At 44.4% G+C, this 23,112-nt stretch overlaps 1 protein-coding gene across 5 annotated transcripts in view; it reads left to right on the plus strand.

The window, feature by feature from the left end:
- The window catches only part of LOC552079 (homeobox protein homothorax), a 479,885-nt gene that overhangs the window by 453,611 nt on the left and 3,162 nt on the right, over positions 1–23,112 (plus strand). For all 5 annotated transcript variants that reach the window (XM_016912223.2, XM_026440631.1, XM_026440632.1 and 2 more), the window contains one exon: positions 2,593–2,651. In XM_016912223.2, coding sequence (XP_016767712.1) covers positions 2,593–2,651 — 59 coding nt within the window. The remainder of the gene's footprint in view (positions 1–2,592; positions 2,652–23,112) is intronic.

A 23,112-nucleotide genomic window follows, 5' to 3' on the forward strand; every position in this document is an offset into this window, starting at 1 on the left:
TGGCAGAGGTAGTCAGCTGGCTGTGACACGCTGCCTACGCCGCCAAAGGGGAACCAGAGGCGTTTAGGAGTATTTGGGGGCTGGAAAGGGGCCCTCGGTTTATACAAGCAGGGATACTCTTTCATCCAACGATATCCGAGGCCTTGACTTTGAGGGGAGACGGTGTTACGATCCCTCCCGCGCGTTTACACACCCGTTGCCCTCCGTTCCAACCAACCTCCGCACACGAGATACTCTTTCATCGACGTTCCGCGTTTCGTGCGTCCACTCGTTTCGTTTGTTCAACGAGTGCTTTGTGATTTCTTCTCTTCCTCGTTCCTTCTTCGATGAATTTTCTTCAACAAACCGAATATTTGCATTCCTCATGAAATATAACATCGAATGTATAATTATCCTACAATAATAATAATAATTCCATTAATAATTCTGTTCAATCTCTTTCGAATTCAGTGATCTTTCTCGAGGAAAATCTCAATATTCAGAGTATTAAAAACAGTCTTTTACACTCTCTTAACTCCACGATATTCCACGGAACCAGGAAACTCCTTCACGAAGCTCCTCTCCTGTTCCTGTTAATTAAACTTCGAGTCTCTGGTCGGACTTCCGTTTCCGAGGTGTTGGACTCGGCCATTCGCAACTGGGCGAGCGCATCGAGGCAGAGTTTAATAATTATTATTCATAAGACTCTGGGGCCAGGAAGCGGCCAGGCGTGATACCGAACGCAAGAAAGATGCGACGCGAAACAAGAGGGGTTGCAGCTGCCACCCTGTTCCTCCCCCCCTCTCTCTCTCTCTCTCTGTCCCTCTTTCTCTTCACCCATCGGAACCATGGTTTTCTACGATGAGAAGGGGGTGCGTTCACGAGTCAGTCGAGCAGAAACCCAATCACTTCCGGCGTCTGCGCCCATTAGGGCGCCGCGACGCTGACGTTGGCTGACGTACGCCCTTTCGCTTGTCTTCCTTTCTCACCCACCCTCTCCTTCTTCGTTTCACTTCTTTCTCCCGGCCTCGAACCGCCTCTCCACAACTTGGTTGGACCACTACCAAACTCGAAATAGACCGCAGATCTATTGTTTGGAAAGCGCTCGCACGGAAGCTCCTTCACCGTGGCTAATGACGTATCGAGGATCCTGCTCTTCCTCTTCCTCTTCCTCGCCTCGTCTTCGTTCGATAACACGCACCGCCTTTCTTCTTTTCCCTTCCCTACTCTTCTCTCGAGATGTACAATAATAGGTAATCGCCAAATGTTTCTCCAAGAATGTATTCGTGTTAATTTGTAACGTTTGATTATTAAATTAGATCCTTTCTTTTTAAAGGAAAATGAATCAAAACTTTCCAACTTGGCCAAAATCGATCGATAAATTTTGATCAAATACAATTCGTGTAATTCAACTTCTTTTTATACGTAACTCTCTTACGATTTGTTCTTTATATAAGATAAAGAAAATTAGACAACTAGAACACTTTTAACGATCCTTTTAAAGATTCTCGATTTCAATTGTTCGTCAGGAAAGAAAGGAAAAAGAAATGAAAAATTTTCTGAACGGAAGAAAGCGATGGAAAAAATTGGAAGATAGTTTTCGATCCCTGTACGAGACACCTGCTCACCTGTACGAGTTCTCTTTTCGAGGGTGCATTTCGCTCGGCCACTTCGTCAAATTAACATACACGATTCGGGCGGAAATTACGTCCGACAATTACCGACCTTACGCCGATGAAATATCGACGGTGCCCGCCCAGAACTCGGCCAAATTGAGATGAACGATACATCGACGTACACGTATACGTGTACGAATGCCTGCCGAGCTTTCGAGCTTTATCAAGCCGATCGGCCAATGCCCGCTGTCCGTGATCCACTGATCTACATAATGAGTCATGAATACGTCTCCCCTACCTGACTGGCCTATCGTTATCTCTGATTACCCGAATAGATTTCTTGCAACTAGACGAAGCAACGGGATCCTAAATGACCGATGTTAGGACCGAGCGTTGCCCTGCCTCTCGTTCTATCAACCGAGACTTGGCTTTCTAAGTTAATGCCAACTAATTCGAGCATACGATGGAGTAAATCCAGATTCCAGACGTATTTTTAGCATCTCTCTCCTCAGTTTAGATTTGGAAATGCGACGGTTTTGGAATGCAAGGGTCGCGTTTGATTTTCTTATCGGGATCGGTAGCCAAGGAGGGTGGAATTAATGATGGAAACTTGGAACAGACGATAATTGGAATGGATACTTGTTTCCGATTTAACTGTTCTTGTTGTCGGCGTCGCCACGTTTCTGGAACATTACCAAAAATCGTATTAGTCGATGGCTGGGCTGGTATTTAAATCTGATAATTTTCGCGTGTCGTTGAAACGCTTCTTGAATTAATCCATAATGCCACGTATCTCCATAATGTTTGAAAATGTTTGTTAGGAATTTTTCTTTCAAATCCGAGAAAGATTGCATTAACATTATATAATTATTATATTATTTCTCATTTTTCGAATAATTATTATATAGATATCGTTCGAGAAAAATTATATCAAATAATTGCCTCGATATCTCGATATTTTTATTCATTTCTAATTTCCACGTTTGATCTGTTACAGGTTCATCAACGCGAGGCGTAGAATCGTCCAGCCTATGATCGACCAGAGCAATCGAGCCGGTAAGACGAGCCCAATTCTGTCAACAGACCCTTACACACACACGTACAACACCGAAGACGCGTATAATTTCATGTCACCTGTGCCGGGCATGCATCACGGATACGTTTATCCGGCTTATCACGAGGGTTACACTCCCGGTCCTTATCGGTTGACGTAGATCGATGCGTTCTAACGAAGGAATCCTACGCGTGCCCCATAAGGGCTCATCGAGGATTCGATGCCTCTTATTAACCCAAGATATACACGTTGGTTTAACCATTAAACCTTATTATCTCATCAAATAATTCTTCTTTATTACGAGATTTATCATATCGTTTAATCCTTTATCTTTGTATCTTTATATAGTTAAATTGTTACATGTTTTATATCCTTCCTTTCTATTAATATTTTTAATTTTTACACGAAGAGCCATGGTGAAAGCTTGGCATTCGATAAATTTAATAAATTCTTTTTCTTTTTTTTAAGTATATCCGCATAGATTTTAAGATTTTTAGATTATTTTAGTTACATCTTTCCATAGTTTGTATTAATAAGTATGTAATAATACTAGTTTCCAAAAGTAGGCTAACACGCTCTAAAAATTTTTGGTAATAGATTAAAAATAGTCCAACTTCTAATTGTTCTCTTCTCGTTATTATCTTACTTTTAGAACGTTTTTCTTATTCTTAGAAATTTTTAAATCCTATTAGCCTAATTTAGCTCGTTGTATCTCTCCCTTTATAATTGGATAATATTTTCTTCCAGTTTCACATTTCGGATTATTACTCTATTACGATTGATTTATCACCCGTTAGATTATATAAGATCGATCCCCTAGTTTATAAATGCTAGAGAATCAAATTTGAGAACTGGCAATCACGTCGCCCGTTAATTCAAACCCTCATCCCTCCCGTAATGTAATCCGACGAAGAATTGACCGCGACGTGTTGCCCGTGCGAATCATGTAATTCGGCTGCTTGGGGGAGGGGGGGAAGGGATCTCTCCCGTTTCTCAAGCGCCGTTTCTTCTCCAACTCTTGATCATTTATCAATAAACGAACAATCTTAACCAATATTATACACGGTATACTCGTTTTTGTTTCTTTGGCGGAAGCCAATTATAACCTCCCCGTGACTCGATTATCGTCGATCGTAATCGCGCGTTTCGTTCAACCTCTCCATTTTCTGTCTCGTTAACGATACGACTTTGAAATTCGTTTCGTGCACTTTGTCATTTCTGTCTCGAGAAACAGACTTAATCTTAATCGGGTGGAATAAGATTGATATGAAATTTTCCTTCATTTTTCTCTCTTTCTTCTTTTGCGCGCGATATATTTGTAAAAAAATTTCTGCAATTCAAGCGTTTCTTCCAATCTCAATCTTTTATGATCAAAAATTTTCTACATTTATTAATATTTTTAAATTTCCCCCTTAAACAAAATATCATTAATCTACAATTTCGAATTGAACAGAGAGAGAAAGAGAGAGAGAAGGAAAATTACGCCAAAAATTCGAAACAATTTTTGTCTCTCGCAAGGAGATGATATTCTGATAACGGCACGCGCGCCCATTGGAAATTCTCCCTCGCCGCCATTCAAACGGGAGGGGAAAAAAGCGTGGAAACACGGAAAGGGGGCGAAGAAAAACACGGGAGCCTCCGGTTTCCGGCCCGTGTAATCTGTAAAGACGTCGCGTTTACGAGGAGAGAATCACTTCGTTTGCAGTAAAAGGCGACAACAACGGTTACCTAGTCCCCGGTGTTAGGGTTTGTAACACAGTTTCTCCTCTCTCTCTCTCTCTCTCTCTCTCTCCGCTCTTCAAGGGTTCAAGGGTCCGCCTAGTGATTCGGATGATGGCGGGAGGGCTCGTTCCGTCGCCCGGGCAAAAGGTGGATAACGTTCCGGATAACGTTCGGATAACGGCGGGATAATTGGTAGCGGTGATCAGACCCGGTTTTACGACCAGTCGACATGCCTCTCACCCTCGAATCAACCCCCGGGAACGCCGTCTTTTTTCCACCTTTTCCTCGTTACGCTCCTTTGTTTCCTCCTTTCGAGGACGCCTTCTTTCGAGGCTCGAGGTTGGAACGAAACGCGAGAGAGAGAGAGAGAGAGAGTATCCTCGATACGTAGAGAGGAGCTCGTATTTTTACGACTCGCTCCCTCATAAACACCCACCGAGTTACGGATTGTTTGCCACGACGATGATGCCCTGTGCTCGGCTCTCGGGCCGATTTCACCGGTGATTTAAGAGGGAAGATCTCTGATTATAAGTCGACGAGTGTGTGTATATATCCTCGAGGATATGTTTGCTTTTTTTTTTTTTTACTCTGAAAAGTTTACTTATTCCTTACTGAAATATTTTAACCTTTTTTCCCGTTATTCTAATTCTAACGATAAAGTTACAAAAATTATTCGATATAAATTGGATTAACTCGAGTTAAAACGTGGCTCAAAAATTAACAAGATTTCTAATTCCTTAGCTTAGCTCCACCACCATCACCATCACTCCACCACCAGTTCCATTTATTTCTTAAATCGGTAATATCCGGAATAAACCAAGAGCGTGTTTCGCTAGCAAATCACGACACTAAGGGAGGAGGGGGAGGATGGGGGATACGCGGAACGTGGTGGTAATTCCGTGGCGAGAAAGAGCGGGGGGAGGGAGGAGGGGAGCTAACGAGCCGAAATGTCGCCGCCCGTATCGGGAGTAAAGTGGAAACTCGTGTACGGTTAGATTGTCATCCCGAGTCAATCCTGATCACGGCCACTTCGCAACCCCTTTTCCTTCGCCGTTGTACCACCGGTCTCTTCCTCCTAGACAGAGAGAGAGAGAGGGAGAGAGAGAGGAATTCGCCTCTCTCGAATTGAAATCGATGGCCTTGCGCGCAGTGAATTTCGCGAGACGTGGCGAAGACCCGGCCAGAACAAATACACCCATTCCCCTCTCTCTCTCTCTCTCTCCCCTTTCTTCATGAAATCGTGGGATCGCGTCTCTCGAAACACTTCGTTCGAAACATGAGGGAGAGAAAAAAATTTTCGCCGAAAAAGGTTGAAGAAAACTCGCCCCTCGTCCATTTTTCTCGATTCTCCTTTGGGAATCGGCATCGAGGGCATCGTTCAATCCCTCTTCCCCCTCTCCTCACCACCGGTCCAGGATGCTGGACGATCAGCAGTCCATTAAAGCTTAATAGCCGGAGCATTAGGCCCCTGGGCAGATTTTGCTCGAACGGAAGCGAGATAAATGCGTCTTTCAAATGCCCCCCCTCCCTCCCGCTCCCCCGTGGATCGTATCGGCCTTCTTCCTTCGATTTTCGGCCGGCCAGGTGAGAGGTCGCGTTTCATTTCGGTAACCGGATGGATCGATAATTGTCCACGTATATAAGCGAGCCGATCGTATCCGCAATTTGCGAGTAGTATGGTATTTGCTTCGGGCCTCATTAATCATAGCGACGGTCTAAATGATGATCTATATGGCGTGGGTTATCAGATTTGTCGAGAGATCGTTTCTCCCGTTAGTTTTCATTTTCGAGAGCTGTAGCTTCACACTGGTATTAATATTTGTTTCTTTTCTTTTTCTTTTTTTTTTTTTTCGTAATTGATGCGTAACTTGTCTCATATTTATTTTTAAACTACTGATCTATCAGTATGTATCGTTAGTGGATCATCCGTTATAGCTCTATTAAAGTAAATTACTTTTTTCTTCCCAATCATTTGGATAAAATTCTACAGTCTCCTGCAATTAATTTAAACAAGAATTCAATTTACTTGCTAATAATTTCTCAAAAAAGAGAAAGAGAAAAAGAGAGGAAGCATTTGTTTCAACAGCGCAAGCACCAAACGAAATCCGATTCCTCCTCTTCCAATCACCGCTCGAACATTTTCATTTCTCATTGTTCTTTTATCCGGAAATATTACCGATCTCCATCTCAGCCCGAGGAAAGGAGATGGAGGGGCGCATGCACCGAGGAGAGGGGAAGGGACGAAGGAGTAGCTGGTTCGAAATTGTATTAGGGCGGCACCGCTAATTCAGAACACGTTCCGTGGCTGCAACAACTACGGAACGGGAGAAAGGATTTTGTCGAAAGAGGATCCAATCCTCCTCCTTGTCGCGCCTCTTCGTGTCGAGCTAATGACGCGCGTCGGCTCCATCATCAATCATACTTTCATTACGCGGATCGCAGCTGCTCCGCATTGACTCCGCGTGGCCCGCGGCCCATCCTTATTATTCCCCAGCATCCATCCTCGTCTCGCATCTCCCAGACGCGTTCTTGCCCCGCCGCAATCAGTGATTTCATGCCTCCCTTCTGCCCCGATAACGATTCCAAAGGAGGAGTCCTCCAGAGGGAAGGGGACGAATAAAATTGAGGAATAAGGATTGTACGATTTTCGGCTCGGTGATTGAGGATGCTCGTGGTGCAGGAATCGACGAAAGGAAGGAAGGAAGGAAGGAAGGAAAGGAAGAAGAGAATATAATAGTAGAATAAAAATGTATTTGCGCCGAGAGGATGGACTGAGAATATATTCGCGTGTAAAATTTGTAATCGAGCGATTGCACGATAGATTTAACAATGATAACGGCGAGTAATGCAATCATCCCATTTGATTTTTAACTTACGAGGATAATTCAGAATCGTATATTTTGATATCAATCAGCCTCGCCGCACATCGCCGTTTAAAACTTGCTCGACCCCACTTCCTATCTGCTAAACACGGCAGAAAAAGGCAATTTTCCAGCGGTAACAGGGAAGAAGCCCTTATACTCGTTCGGGCAAGGAGATCCCCAACGCGTGTCTCTCTCTCTTTGATCGCGAGGAGGGCACGGTATAAACCTAATAGAATCCGGATCCGGGGAGACACGGAGGCAGCTTGTACGTCGTAAAACGATGCGCGTCGTGGCTTTATATTTTATAGTTCGAGCGAGTTGCCCTGTCTGTGTATCGTGCCCGCCATCGAATGGGGAAGGATTTAAAAGGGATCGTGGTTTTACGGCCGAGTATTAGGATGGCGGCGTTAAAACCTCGTACGTATCCCTTTTACCGTTCTCGAGGCCGTGCGTGAGCGCTGCTAATTTTACACTGCGTAATTTCGAGCAATTGGCTAAATCGCGATTAACTCTGGACCATTTAATACATTCAATTTACTTGTTTCTTTCTTTCTTTTTTTTTTTTTCATCATATTTCATCATATTTGATTTATCTCTTTAAAAACAAAAAAAAAAAAACAAAAAATAGAAGCTATGGGATTTTTCAATCGTATCAAATTTGCAAAAAAATTCGATGATCGCGTGTATGGACGTATGGATTAAATTCCAAATCCTTCATCTTTCTCTCTCTCTCTCTACTATTTTTTATCTAATATTTTTTTTTTTTTTTTATTAAATATTTTAAAAGTAGCGAGCATTGGTTTTTACAACGCACATCTCGTCGCATCGAACACTCGTCCCTACCTACACCTGTCAAATTTTTGAAACGCCGCGCCGCCCCGATAGTTTATTGCGAATGATCGGTGGTGTTTTCACACGTTTCGTTGCCTGGCATTCCAATCACCAGATTGTGGAGCTTTTGATTTTGTAACGGCTCGTAATCGAATTCAATTTACACCGTTGCCCGTCCGATTTGAAAGTGTAATGTAATATTCTAGAAGGGGGAGAGGGGAAGGAGGATGTCTCTGTTTTTGAACGAGACGTAGAATCGACTAATGGGAATTGGCGGTCGCGTTCCAAAAACAACCCCCCTCCCCTCCGATCATAAAGCTACGTCGAAGCGCAGAAATTTCTACATTGTTACCTACGCACAAATTGGATGGATTCTGAGAAGAGGAGGAGGCGAGCGAGAAATTGAACGGGGGATGCCACTAAATGAGCATGATGCTAAACAGAAGTTCCGCCGGCGAACTTTATTCCCTTAAATGTTCCGTGGAAATCGCGTAAATTTTATCGCGAGAATATTTTCGCTCGAAATTAGTTTTCCGGATTGCAGATTTTTTTTCTTTTTTTTTACGTAAGCTGAAATTAATCACAAGTGTCATTCAAAATTGTAAATACTTTAATATCGCAACAATGAATCGTTTTATCGAAATTTTAAGTTATTAAAATTTACTTTGAGAAAATAGAGGATACGATACTATTGAATCGTCTTTTTTGCTTCATCCCGATATCGGTTGCCAGATTACGAACGAGTCTATGAATAATATCTATATTCTTTTCTTTTTTCCTGGATTCTTCCGAGAATCGTATCTGCCACTTGTCTGGGGTTTGAGATAGGTCAGCGAGACGATTAAGAATTACCTTTTTCTTTGCGCGACCGTCGAGAGCAACCGGAACAACCTATCGAGATAAAGCGTTCTCAAGCGTTCTGCGCCTCTAACGATCCTTCATTCATCGGGGCGGAAGTTGGTTTCTATTTTCGGAATTGTTTCAAAAATTTTTTCTCCCAATCTCAATCCAGTTTCGAGATATATTGTACAATAAAATACGTTTAAAAATACGTTCCCGCGAAAGTTTATCGCTCTAGGAATTATCTCGCGCTCCTTCTCTTTGCTCGTTGACCCCGACGATTTCCAACTTAAACGCGCACACACGGCACCACGACTCGGAATCGTCGTCTCCTTTGCGTGCAGCGCGAAACGACGCAGTAAAAACGTAACAGCAGCCCCGAAGTACCGTAAAGCTGTGACCGTACGGCGCATTTCGTAACGATACTACGATAAAAGGAAGCCGGCCAACCTCGAGCCAACCTTCCTCCAGCCTGTTTTCCCTTCGTTGAACAAGCTGTTTCCGATACCGCCAACTCATTCCGTGTTTTTCATCGCCCCTATTCAAATTCCTAGATCGGAATTCTCAACTGGCTGCGATTATAATCGTGACGTAAAGTACGGCGTGAGTATTGGCTAAGAAAGGGAAAATTTTTCTTCCGTCCTTCGAAAGACACTTTCACATTTTTTTTTTCTGTTACGAAGAATAATGATTATCATTTCTTAAAATCGGTTTTAATTATTGAGAGTTGAAAGAACGCAGCTTACAAAATTCGATTAAATCGAACTTTGCAGAGACTTCTTTGTTTTATATCCGAGAGAACGAATCGAAAAGATCCAAAATTTCGAAAAGAAATTTTTCTCATTTATCGGAACATGCTATCCCTCCTGTTTCCAATCGGTTCCTTCTCTCCAACGATTTATCGCGAATCGTCTGCGTATTCAACAAACGCACGACCGCGTTCGACTTTACGAGGGGTTTTCGATTTACGCGTACCGAGAAACGAAGACTGTGTAAAAGTGGAAAGGAATTGGCGGGGAGTCGACGACGACTCCGTCGAAGATATCTTAATTGCTGGTTTTGCTTATTATTCCCGGCATTCGTCGGTAGCCAGGGGTCAACGTTGGCTACGAGAGTTCAGAGCCATAGATCACCAAGGGAAAGGTCGGCTTCGCGTCGACTCTTTTCCAACCAAATTATTCCTCTCTTTCTCCCTCTTCCCTTCCACCGCGTCTTCAAAACTTCCTCTTTACGCTCACTTTCACAGAAGCTCGGCCTGTCGTTTACGATCGGCTTCGCAGTTTCGTTTTTTCCCATGCTGTCGAGAGATCGACAAGCGAACGTCCGTGGCCGTCGACTTTAATAGCAATCCCTTCCTCCAGAACCAACTTTCGCGGAGTAGTATCCGGCGATTAGTGTTTAATTGGCCGGCTTGTTTTTAATTCGAGCGGGTCGCGTGCGTGAGACGTAATCGCGTTACAGGCTGATCCTAATCGGATAGGGTTGGCCGATGCCCGTTGTGCGCAAGATAGATCTTCTTTCTCGTTGTAAACCCTTTAAATCCTGGGTATTTCGACGATAGTATGAGAGAGAGGTTTTGATGGATCGATTAAAATATTCCGTTGACGTGCTTGATTCGTGAAACGAACGTTTGTGAATGGAGATGAATCGATCGAAATGTGTTTTATTTTTAACTGTATGCTTGTGAAAATCTATAACGAATTATTAAAAGCTTCATTGTGTCCTTCGAGGAAGGAACCAATTAGTTTGGAACGAACTGCAATATTCATTCTTCCCGAAATATTTATCAAAGACGATGTATTTGTATCGTGAAAATGGAGGCAAATTCCTGTTTAAAACAATCCCAATTTAAATTCGAACTTCAAGTTCTCTTCTTTTATTCCCAACGAAATCAGTGAAAAAAAATCGGATCAAGGATCGAAAGACCTTCCTCCTTCTTCACCCTATATTCCCATCCCTCTCGCGAGATACCACCTACCTCCCCCTTTACGAATCGACTCGCGACCCATTCGTTACGCGCTCGCTGAGAGGTCTCGGTTGATAACGGCGCCCCCCTTCCTCCCTCCCTTCCCCTCCCCGCCATACCATCGTTGCAAAATGCTATCCGACCTGCTATGGGAAGAGAGAAAGTGGAAAGGTCCCTGTAAGCTCGGGGTCCAGTTTAGTATCCGTAGCTTCGGTATATATCCACTCGATCTCACTTGGTCCACATCCATCCCTTTTGCCCTGGCCTCTCTCCCTTCCCCGGGTGGGTCTCCTCTGCCACATCCGATTCCCCTTTTCTCGTCCGTTCTTTCCGTCCGTTCGGCCTATCCTTCTCCTCCCCCACCCCCTCCCTTCCTCCGGCGTCGTCCCTTGCGCGCTGACCATCAATCAAGCTTGTCAATTTGTAATGGCGATTCTCTGTGTCCATCTCGGGAGAGCGGTCCAGACACCCCAGCCCACCACGCTCTCTCTTCCCTTCTTCCGTCGTCTCGTCCCCCCTCCCACTCGGCGCGGCGTTCGATCTCCGCGCCACTCTATATCTGGCCAACTCGTCGAGGAGGATGGGGGATGGAGAGAAGGAGATTCCTCTCCGTCTCTCTTCCTCCTCCATCCCTGCTATCTATCCCTCTCTCGCTTCCTCCTCGACGGTGGCTGGACACCAGCCCGCTGGTAAACGTTCCCGCTGCCACTGATGGGATATCGGTAGATGGAGAAAAAGAGAAAGAGCCTCCCCCTCCTCACCCCCTCGTCGTCGTCGTCGTCGTTTCCAACGTACGCTCCCTGCACACACACACACACGCACACTCACGGTGCCTCGTGGTCCACCTCGTGGTGCGCTAAATAAAATGGATGTCCTGGGGTCGGGAATCGGGAGAAATTGCGAACACCCCGTACGTCACCCGCACCCACACCCACACCACCTCCTCCTCCTCCCCCTGGGAACGTCATCGAAAGCGCCGACGTCGACTACTACGGCGTCGACTTCACTTTTTGTTTGTAAGTTTCTGTTTGCTTTGTTTGCTCCCCCGTGAATGGGGGCGCGATTCGTCGAGTTTAGAGAGATCGCGGTCAATTCGAGATGGTTTTATTTCCGCGGCTGGTAATCATAAGGGGTTAGGCTTCTTTTTCATTTTTGTTTTGTTTTAGGAGATTATTGGAGATATATATATATGTACACGCAGGTATTTTCAATGGAATCTACGAATCATAATCCACCTCTTCGAGTTTGAACGTCTTGCGAGCAAATTTACGATCCGAATAAAATCTATAACGAGCCATCGATGATCTCTCTCGTTGGTAATTTGGAAAAAATTGCGTAAATCTTGAAATTCAGTCGGCGTCTCTTCTTCCCTCCCCGAGAATATTCCGACAAATTGCTATTCGTTGCACCCTTCACCGTAACATATTCTTTGACGAATAAGTAGCCATATTTCACTCCGTTTCTAGCCTATGGAGAACAATCTTGGGGACAATTGGTAGAAAGAGAGAGAGAGAGAGAGAGAGAGAGAGGATTCTCGTCCTCTCTGGCTATAGCCTTCTATATAAGATTTCTTCTTCTTCTTTTTTTTTTTTTCTCTCTGCGTTTCGTGTCACGTAGACGTGATATAGAGTTACTTAGAGAGCCGATCCCTCGCACATTACGGCCCCAATGTTTGAAAGGTGGCGTGGATACGGCTTCTTATACGACATAGATCATACGTTAATTGAAATGGGGTGCACGGGCGCCAGTCGTCGAATACAAACGACCGACTTATAGAAATGTTATTATTTGCTCGGGGATCGGGCGGAACTGGGACACGGCCGGCTTACTTGCGGGAAATTGCATCCGGCTGTATTAAAGTCTCGATCAACGGGCGCGATTTTCAGTGGTTAGAACGTAATATTGAGCCGACGGGGGTTAACCGGTCGCGAATGTTATTTCGATGGTCCAAGAATTCGATTGCAAATTCATTTTTTCCCGATGATGAGCAACAATCTTTCCTTTTTTTTTCTTCTTCTTTCGCGCACATTTCCACAATTGTTTCTTATATATATTTATATATATCAAAAAAAAAAAAGAAAAGAAAAAAATCGAATCGACGATTCTCCTTTTACTTTTTTATTTTTTTCAACTCGAAATATCCCGATCTTCATAAATCATCGATCAATTCAGAATCACCGCCCTCCCTCCGTCCGGGGCACGACGAAACGCGACTAATTTCCTCCCGGCGAAATCCGTTTCCATGTAAACGAGCCAAGAGGTCCATTTCGTTACCGATTACGTATGTACGTGTACCATAAACCGACCCGTTGGGGTGGCTCCTCGAGCACGGAAATGAAGTCTTGGACGGTCACGATCGCTATGAAAAGATAAGGTCCGAGTTCTCCGGGTTCTAGCTGGACACCGCCCACCCTTCGTCCATCCCCTTTTCCATTCGCCTCCACCCTCCTCCTCCTCCTCCTCCTCCTCTCCCCATTCTCGTCTCCTCCAACTAGATTTTTCATGCCGTGGATCGCGTCCGGTGTATCAACTCCCTCCCGCCTGCTCTCCGTCCAGCGGACTATCGCGTATCGCAGGAGGGGTGGACCTATCTTATCGGCGTGGCCATAATAGCCTGTTCTATCTCATCTCGAGTCTCGTTGACCGTTTACCCTCTAGACCACTTTCGCCATCAAGCCTCCATCCGCGGTAATGGTGAGCAGGAAGAAACCTGGCTCGCTTCGACAGACAGGGGAGAGGGGAGGGGGTGGGGGAGGAATGATATCACGGAAACGCATCGACGCCCGTTCCGAGCCGGCTGTTAAGTCGGCTCCTATCGCGCAATCGGGGTGCTTTTCGATACCGACTCGTCATGAAAGCTTTTCTTTCCTCTTTCTTTTTTCTTTCCTCTTCCTTGCTCGACTCGTTCAGAGTTTGAATTTCGTCGAAGGACGTTCGTTAAAGTTTTTCTATATACGAAAAGTTGCTGGAACAATTTCATTATCGATGGAAAATAAATTTCTATATTCTCGCTTGTCATCATTCAGAATTCAAGAATTTATCCCAAGAGGGGATAAGAGTTTTTGTAAAAAAACTGTTTAAAAATCTTGAAACTTATTATTTCAAGCAAAGAGTCAGAGTGATTAAATCGATCGAGTTAATTCGGGTTTTCCGCTTTCGAAAATTATTCTTAAAAATGTGCATGTGTATTATAACGTAAACGTGTATTACTTTAATCCCAATCGTTGGTTGGATAATAAATTTAAATAGTTGGACGTTAACAACGGATCAGAGAATTGCATCAGAAAATTCGATCCAAGACTTTTGACCACCTACTCGTGCACGCTTAGAGATTGCTTACAATTAGTCAAAGAGCGAAACGAATGTGAGTAATAGCGTATCAAGCGAGGCAAGAAAGTCGAACGTCGAACCCAAAGTTCAACTCGTGGCGTAGTTATTTCTACGACATTTAAACGACCAGCCAGCCACCGTTCGCCTTTATTTATGCCCGTCGTAAGGAGAGACACTTCCGACGTTTGTGGCTCTCATAACCTCCCTTTTATTGACACTGTTAAGAATGCTCTGTGTAATACGGCGGACTTGGATGCCCCTGGCCAAGACTGTTGCATCCGCTCGCCTCGTTAAAATCCACCTTTTACGCGCATTATTATTTCAATGCTCGTACCGGCTTGGCTCGGCTCGGCTCGGCTCGGCTCCGCACGATCGATGCAATTGAAAGGAAATCGCGACGACGCTTGATTCTCGAGACGCGTTGATTAATTGACCAAGGTGGCGAGTGATGCTTCTTTCTCTTTGCTGACGTCCACTTTGATTCCCCACGGGACACGTAATAAATATTCAGAGGGGGATGCAATGCTTTCGATCGACGTTAAAAGCTGGTTTTCGAGGGAGCTTTCGATACGTATCGTTCGTGGAATCGTAGTCGAGTCGGGTATACTTTTACCGTAAAAGATTCTTGTCGATGAGAATTTCTTTTTTTCACAAGATTATTTTAATTCTTCTATGTATACATATACAATTTTATCGGGCTATAAATTAATAGAAATTTATGAAATGAATGTTATACGTCAATAACGAAAGTGTATGTCGATGAACAAGTGATTCAACGATCTTATAGTTTGTTTTTTTTTTAACGTTCGAACGAGTAAAGTAAAACTAACGCGCCGTCTCGAACGTCTCCCTGAACGCTCGTTAACTTCACTTTCCGCATAAACCGTTTTCCCATAAACATAAAACAACGTTCCACCAGCCGAAGTATCCCTTAAAAACACTCTCAAAATCCAACCTAACCGATCCTTCCTAACAATTTTCCAATTTTCCCCGATCCTCCATGTCTCTTCCCCTATCCACATTTGATTTCTCTACACGAGGGCGAAAAATTCCCCCAAGAAACAATCGTCTAATCCCGATTTCGAACTCGAGGATCCGTTCCACGCGTGGATCGTCGTGCACATGTCGACCCGCGTCGACCCGTACAATCCCCCGGAGAGAGAGAGCGGCAAAACAACGCGAACGTCAGAGGTTTCTCTAAGGAGGGCCGTGGTCCTCCTTAATTATCATAATTTATAGCCAATCGGTTAATTAAAATATCTAAATACCGTATAGGAGGCCGTATAAGATACGATAATATATATCCGTGGCAGCAGTTTTGGTCCTCCTCCCGTCCCGTCCCGTCTCGTCTCGTCTCGTCTCGTCTCGTTTCGTACCTTATAAATATTAAATGTTTTATGGACCTGGCAATACTCGTCCCCTCCCACCCGCTCTCTCTCTCTCTCTTTCTCCACCGATGCTTGGCCGTTCGTTCCATCATTAATTATTTATCGCGTCAACCGAGGAGGAGCCAGTCAGCCGCGAGCGCCTCTTCGGGTTTTATCGAATCGCCGCGAAGGATTTCAGCTGATCTCTCCCGATCCGTCGATAGAAATTTATGTGTGGAGTCTTGGTTGAGGGTGGAGAGAGAGAAAGAGAGAGAGAGAGGGTGAGAAGGTTGGACGAGGGTTGAAGGGAAAGGAGGAGAAAAAAAAAAGGAGGAGGATGGAGGTTGAAGAACTGGGTTAAAATATGCCAACGCTCGAGTCTTGAGGGGGAGGGGGGTAAATTAATTTCGGCTTGTCACGGGGAGGACATCCATAAATGCAGTAGCTTCTTTGATACCGTATTTCGTGTATACCCGTTTATACGCTCTCTTTGTTGTTTCTGTATGTCTCTCTCTCTCTCTCTCTCTTGGTTGGGTTGGAGATTGTTCTGCAACTTGCACGACAAAAATCTGCCTCGTAACGCTGCTTGCTTGTGCATTTGTAAATAAGTACTTCGTTGAACGTTGCTCCCGGCGAATCGATATTCCTTTCGTCGATTAGATATTCTTGAAGTTGTAATTGTAAGAAGAAAAAAAAGAAAAGAAACGATTTGATTGAGTTGAGATTAAAATAAGTCTATCCATCCAATTGTATTTCCAAGTTCAATTTGGAATCTTGCGTTTCAGATTATCATACGTTCAAATTCCAACAATATCATTACATCTTTCTTCTTGTACCAACATCTACGACTCTTCCTTTCCTTTCACCAAATTTTTGAAACAGAATTTTCGTCATTTCCATCGTTTCAATTTCACCACCGCTTGGGATCGATCGAGGTGGCAATTTCGAAAGACGGACGATCAATTTCCCCGTTTCCCCCATAGATTTTCCACGAGAGATTCGATCACTCGGCCGCATCTTCGATGCAACGGAGCAACCCTCGCTCCGATGTCCACGGTTGGATATCCACGGGCGTAGAAAAGTACCCCGAAACAGTGGTGGGGCGGGGTGCACGTTAGGAAAGGGAAGTTGCTTGCTGGAGACAGCGGAAGAAAAATAGCGGAAGTCATCGACCTCCAAGGGGCTATATATCAGAGGGTCGCGGAGGAGGATCGTGTGCTCCCTTGTTTGTGTGCGCTTGTTCTCCTCTTCGCGCGTGTGGACACGTTTCTCGTACATAGGAGAGGAGAGAACGAGCGAGCGAAGTTAAAATCGACGAAAACGGGAGGAGGTACGCGAAGAAGTGGGGGAGGGAGGAAGGATGAATGGAGGAGAATCTAGGATAGTGGTGCAAACGTTTCATCATCCGTACGAAGGATCGCGATGACCCAAGTTCACCCCGTTGTTCTCCCCGGATTCCGCTTCCCCCGGATTTATCTTAAATGAGACTCCCCCGAGGCTTAACTCGGCTTGGCAAGCCGACCGCCTTGTACTCGCGCTATATAGGGTATATTTCTGATTGATTAAATTCCTGCAATTACGTCGTGTCGTATATCACACCCCGGAGAGGTTGTTTCGAGTCCCGCCTTGCGAGGGTATACTCGTTGGAAATAGTTGTGTCTTCGAATCGAGAGAGGTGATGTTAATCCTCGGATCAATATCTAAAATATTATATTCGAGTTTTAGTTGATAACAAATGTGATTAAAAGATCTTTGATAATTAACCTTTCAAATACCAATTTTTTGTATTTATCTTTAAAATCAAATACCTTTCCAAAGATATCCTACAATGAATAAATATTAACACTCTTATATATACGCACATATAACGCGAAATGTTTTAAGCTTAAGATTCTATATTGCATATAAAATTTTCAGAGATAGAAGAATACACAACACGATCCATCCATATGTCCGAAACATCGTAAATTAGTTGTTGCACAAAACCGGCGTAAAGCGTCGTCGATGTCGACCGGTTTCCAGAATCGTTTTCATTAGCCGTTTTAATCATACCATTTACGGATTCGTAGCGCGGGCCGACAATGGCGCGGAGCCGTCGATTCGGTAGAAATTCATTGTGGAATCGTCACAATACACACCGGCCTCCGTGACACCGATATTATTCTCTCCTCGGCCGACGACGTTATCTTCGATCGCCGTCGAAACGAACAATGCTAGGAAACCGGCAGACGACGCGGCGAGAGAAAAACAGAGAACGCGAAAGCAACGAGAGAGAGAGAGAAACGGAGAAAGAGAAAATAACGCGGAGGAGAAAGAATGTTAAAGAGAAAAGAAAAGAGAGAGAGAGAGAGAGAGAGAGCAGGCAGCAGGCGGATGAGTTATTAGATCCGGCGTATCCGGCGTATTGCGTCGCGGATGACCAATAGTTTCATCGAGGGATTGTTGAAGGTTCCGGACCACATTTCCGGTTTCCGCTCGACGAATCACCCTTCCTCCCCCTCCTTCTTCTTACTCGTCGTGTCTCGACTCGACCCGACTCTCGGAATTTGCTTGGCCGTGAACGAACGGCCAAGGCTAGAAACTGTGGGATCAAGCTCCCCCTGCTATCGCCACTAACCGTGACGATCCCCCTCGTCACGCTCTTCCTCGTTTCATCCCTCGAGGACTCGGGGATGGTAACGCGATGGTAGTTACCATCCTCCTAGACTCCGCTTAGACTTTCCGAGTTTCGAGTTCTAGTTTCACCGTTTCTTCCAACGAATTCCGATCCGACGCTGTGATATAAATATTCTCGCTCCTCCCTTCTTCCTCTTCCTAAGTAAGTAATTCCTTCCTTCCTTTACTAAGTAATTCTATTCTAAATATCCGAATGATCAACTCTTATTGTAATCCTGATAGAGAGAATAATAACTCTAAAAATTCTCTGGCTAATTGATATCGCATCAAAATAACGCGTGTGTAGACATTTCCAGAGGATTTCTCACCATTCACGCTCCCCCTAATTAAATCGTCAATTCCACCGAGGAAGGAGTAGACGTAGGTCCAAGTTTACGGTCTGCTTTAAATCTTGCCGGTAAACTTCGTTACAGCAGTCGGCCACGAGCGTGAACTTCTCGCCCGAGAACTGATGCTCGGTTACTTGGACCGCTCATATTTATCACGGCTGGCCCTCCTCGGTGTCCCTTCTTCCGCGGTTTTCGCACCGGCCAGAGAGAAGCCTTCCGGCCAACTACGGGCCGGGGTCGAGGGCGGAAGGGCGAGAGAGGGCTCCTCGTGAGCCTCTCGAAACTCGTCGTGTCGCGTGGAACTAAGTTCGGAAGCTCGGTTTCGTTCACCCTCCTCCTCCCTCCATACCTTTCCCGCAAGGATTGCACGCTCGTCCAGGTTTGCACCCGGTCTCTCTAGGCCTTCGACCTCTTACCACGGTTCCGTAGTTCCGGATCTGAACGTCTGAAACGCAGCCAGCCAGCCAGCCAGCCATCCCGACCGGTGTGGGCTGCGACCATAAGTTACTAATGTTGTTCCCGTGTTGGCGGGGGAGGGGCGAGCTACCCCTCCCCCCAAAACCCACGCCCCCGCAAAACGGATTTCCAAGTTTTACCTCGTTTCCGTGGGGATTATCTTGCAGGGGTATAATAGATACGATTTAGCGGGCTGCTCCAACGTGTCTTTCCGTGTTTTGCGGTTTGCTCGAGCCGGCTGATCAGAGAGGAAGGAAGTTTCGTAAATGGGGGATGAACCTATCGTGCGTTGTGCTCGCGATGGGATCGTTAATTAGGTAAGGTGTGTGTTTTTTTTATCGTTGTCGTGATTGGCAGGGATAGAGAGTAGAGGTCGGTGATGGATTTTAGAAAATTAAATTCATTGGGATGGGAGAGAAGATGTGATGAGATCGATAAAGATTTGTTCCAACTATATAATTTGTTCATCGTTCGAGGCAGTGAAGCAGTTTTTATTTTATTCTCGTTGCAAGTATAGTTTTCAATCATACACGGAATCGACTGTCAGTTGTAATATTCGATGGATGAATGTTTAGATTATTGTTTGTACTTGTAAAAATTTGGATAAAATTTTTGAGTACAGTAAATAGTTTCTTACTATTAAAGGAGGGGGTGTTGACGCAAAATGGAGACAAAACTGATTTCTTTTCAATTTCGTCGAATTTCATCGGCTAGAGATACGTATGGATGGGGAACCGTCTCATAAATTCCGTCAGTCGTTTCTGCATCCGCAGTGCATCGCATAATTTATCATCGATTGTAACGATGCACAGTTTAACGCGTCCTTATTAATCAATTCGCTGGCTATTTATTACGCGACCGGCCAATTTGTAATCGTCGCTAATTCGCCCATTATTCAATTCTATAAATCGCCTGCCCGTCAAGGAAACGGAGTATCGACACCTTCCTCCTCCTCCTCTGTATTTATCCAACGAGGAGGAACTAACTCTTGCGAACTATCGTTCTCCCCTCCCCTCTCCATTCTCTGACAAATTCTTTGCTATCACGTGAATTTGCAGAAACTCTGATTCCGTGAATTCTGAATTCGTCTTCGTCTAAACTCGAGAAAGTAAACTGATATTTTACTCGATTTGACTTGGCTTGTTCGAGAAACTTGTAAACGGAACGCGAATTTCACAGGTTGCGTTCTCAAATTTCTCTTCCGGATCCCGTTGACCCCTTAAACGACACCTCCAAGTTGCTCCCTGGCGCATCCTCGACATACTTTCTCACCAGTCTGCAATTAACCTCCTCCTCTTCCTCCTCCTTTTCCCCCTCCAAAATGAATGGCCGGCCACCACGGTATTGCGCTCGTAGTTTCGTGTGTCTTAACCCTCTTCGAGGAGGGTCGGAAAATCGCATCAGGAACAAGTTCACGGATTTACACGTTTCACGTTACATCCAATTTTCCTCGTTACCCTTTCATCGGTAAACTTTGATTAAACGTTAATCTCGACCGTGTGGAAAAGTATTGGTTGCAATTAACTGTGAAATGCTATCATGAGACGCTCGAAGGTAAAAATTATTATATTTAAGACTATATCTCACGATGGTTCGTCTTCGTTCATTAAAATCATTCGATCTTTCTCTTCTCTTTTTGCGAATCGTTCGAAGGTCCAACCTAGATAAGAATTTGACGATCCAGGAGATATCATCGATCTTTTTGTTCTTGCCTCGATACCGATCAATAGCCGAGAGAGAGAGAGAGAGACGATGGTGTATAGGTTTAATCGTTGAGATATGGCTGGTGAGTTGTAGGGTGGCTCGTGAATTCGAACGATTGTGGATACAGGTGGATGTCGTGAGATATCGCGATTGTCCTTTCCTATATCGCGTACGTTTGTTTGTCCATCTGTATTTTTAGAATACTCTCCCTTTTCTTTCTGTTAAATTGCAATTATAATTGGTTGGAAATTTTTACAATCACGAAAAAGAAATTTGCATCTTCGAGTGCAAATTTTCTTTCATTTCATTTTGCAGGTCAACGAAGATTTTCCACTCGTAATTATTAATTAATAAAATCGAATCGATACAATTATCCAATCGTATTACGTTCAAATTCCACTGAAATCGAAGAAAAAGATGCAAGCAGGGACGGAAGATCAGAATCCAACTCTCGTATGAAGTCATTATCGACTACCTTTCCAACCATCTACCACCAATCTCCTCGATCATAACCATCCACGGAATACACCGATCGTTTTACAGCCTCTTACAGCCTCATCCACGGTCATCAGAGGACAACGAAGAATCGCTATATTACGATATTATCCATCAATCCGACGGAAGACAAGATCCGCGAGGAAATAATTCGACCCGTCCGTGAAAAGAATCCCGCTTTCCACCAATCAACGGGAGCCTGGAACGATTATCGCGGGGGGAGGAAAGGGGGCCCACGAAACGATTCCTCCGTGTATCTTTCACGAGCTGCGCGGAATGCGGCCTCTCTAGCCGTTATAGCCGTCCAGATATCCCACTAACGAGGGACGCGCGCTTGTAGTGTGATTAAACCGCGCTATAACGCAGCGGGACGGCCGTGGGTCGACCGGCCGCAATATGGGAAATTAAGGAATCGGCCACGCGGGAGGCGTTCGAGGAAACCGCGGCGCGAACCGAGGGATGCGCGTGGTGGAGGGCCAAGCCTGTGCTTCCAAGCTTCTTGTCTCTTCCCTCGCGTGCAAATTGCGTCGTTACAAGCGAATCTACCGTTCGATTATCTCTACCTCGCGAAATCGAGAATTAAGCGCGTGTCAGAAGGAGAAGAAGAAGTGTGGAAGGTGATGGAGATGCTCGTATTTCCTCGTTGAGGTTGAGATTTTTCTTTCGTTGCGGATTTTCGGGAAAATATTAATGTAAATGAGATTATTGCGAATTCGGATCAAAATCTGAATATGCGAACATTAAATTTCCTATCTCTTTGTATAACATTTTTTTTTTTTAAATTCTGTCGATCGTGTTTCACTTCTCTTTTCACTACACTCCCCACGGAAAATATACGCGATGGAATAAAGAAACAGAGGCGGAATCGCGGTTGCCATCGTTTAAAAATTATTTGCATACCGTTGTTGATGCCTCCTCCCTCCCCCTCGTCAATTCCTCGAGTTCCTTCGGAGGGGTGGAACGAGCAAATCCCGCGAACAAATGGGAGGTATGGAATTCGCGGCAGAAAAACACGAGTTCGAGGAAACGGAAGAGCCGTGGGATGGATAAAGTGTAGGAGGAGGGGGGAGGAAGAAACATTCGCAATAATTGTGATTTACGATAGGGTTGAGAACGAAGCAGACCTCGTCGAGGCCACCGCGTTATGCAGAATTTGCCGTTCGTCGAATGGAAGTGCGATAAACATTCTAATTAATTATTGATTATTTATTCTTATCATCGAAAAATTTACGAGAAAAATATATATATATATCCAAGCGAGTTAAATTATATCATTTGGAATATATTTTAATAATTTTAATTTCATTCCTCCCTTTCGAGATCGAGTAGTCTAATTTAATTTAAAATTTCAAGCTGATTCAATCAGCTCCGAGCTTATGATAATTATCGTATTGATTACGATCCGAGGAAATTTCTTATCTCTTGTAATTACAATTTATTTTATATTTTTTTTTTTTAAATTCCAATCTACAATATCTCCGATGGAAAGAAGCCACGGAAGAAACAATTTCTCGCGAAATAAATCACGAGATATTTGAAATTACTTTCTCGCGCATCCATCCATCCATATTATCGCAATCTCTAGCACCTCATCCATACACACCGCCGCCATTTATCAACAGAGAGTGAACAATTACCCGCATTCTCAAAAGGACTTTTTTTTTTTTTTTTCTCTCTCTAGAAAACTCGATCCAACATCACCGATCCGTTAAAAGGTGTTTCACGAGCAATAAATAACCAATAATAACACGTGCAATATCGAGAAATAAGCTCTAGATTCGGAGTAAGAAAGGATTAGAAGAGCGTTTGGCAATGGCTAAGATGACTCTCTTCTCTCTCTCTCTCCCTTTCTCTCTCTCTCTCTCTCGCTTTTCGTTCTTCTT

Source organism: Apis mellifera, linkage group LG5, assembly GCF_003254395.2.
Source record: "Apis mellifera strain DH4 linkage group LG5, Amel_HAv3.1, whole genome shotgun sequence".
NCBI classification, from domain to species: domain Eukaryota; kingdom Metazoa; phylum Arthropoda; class Insecta; order Hymenoptera; family Apidae; genus Apis; species Apis mellifera.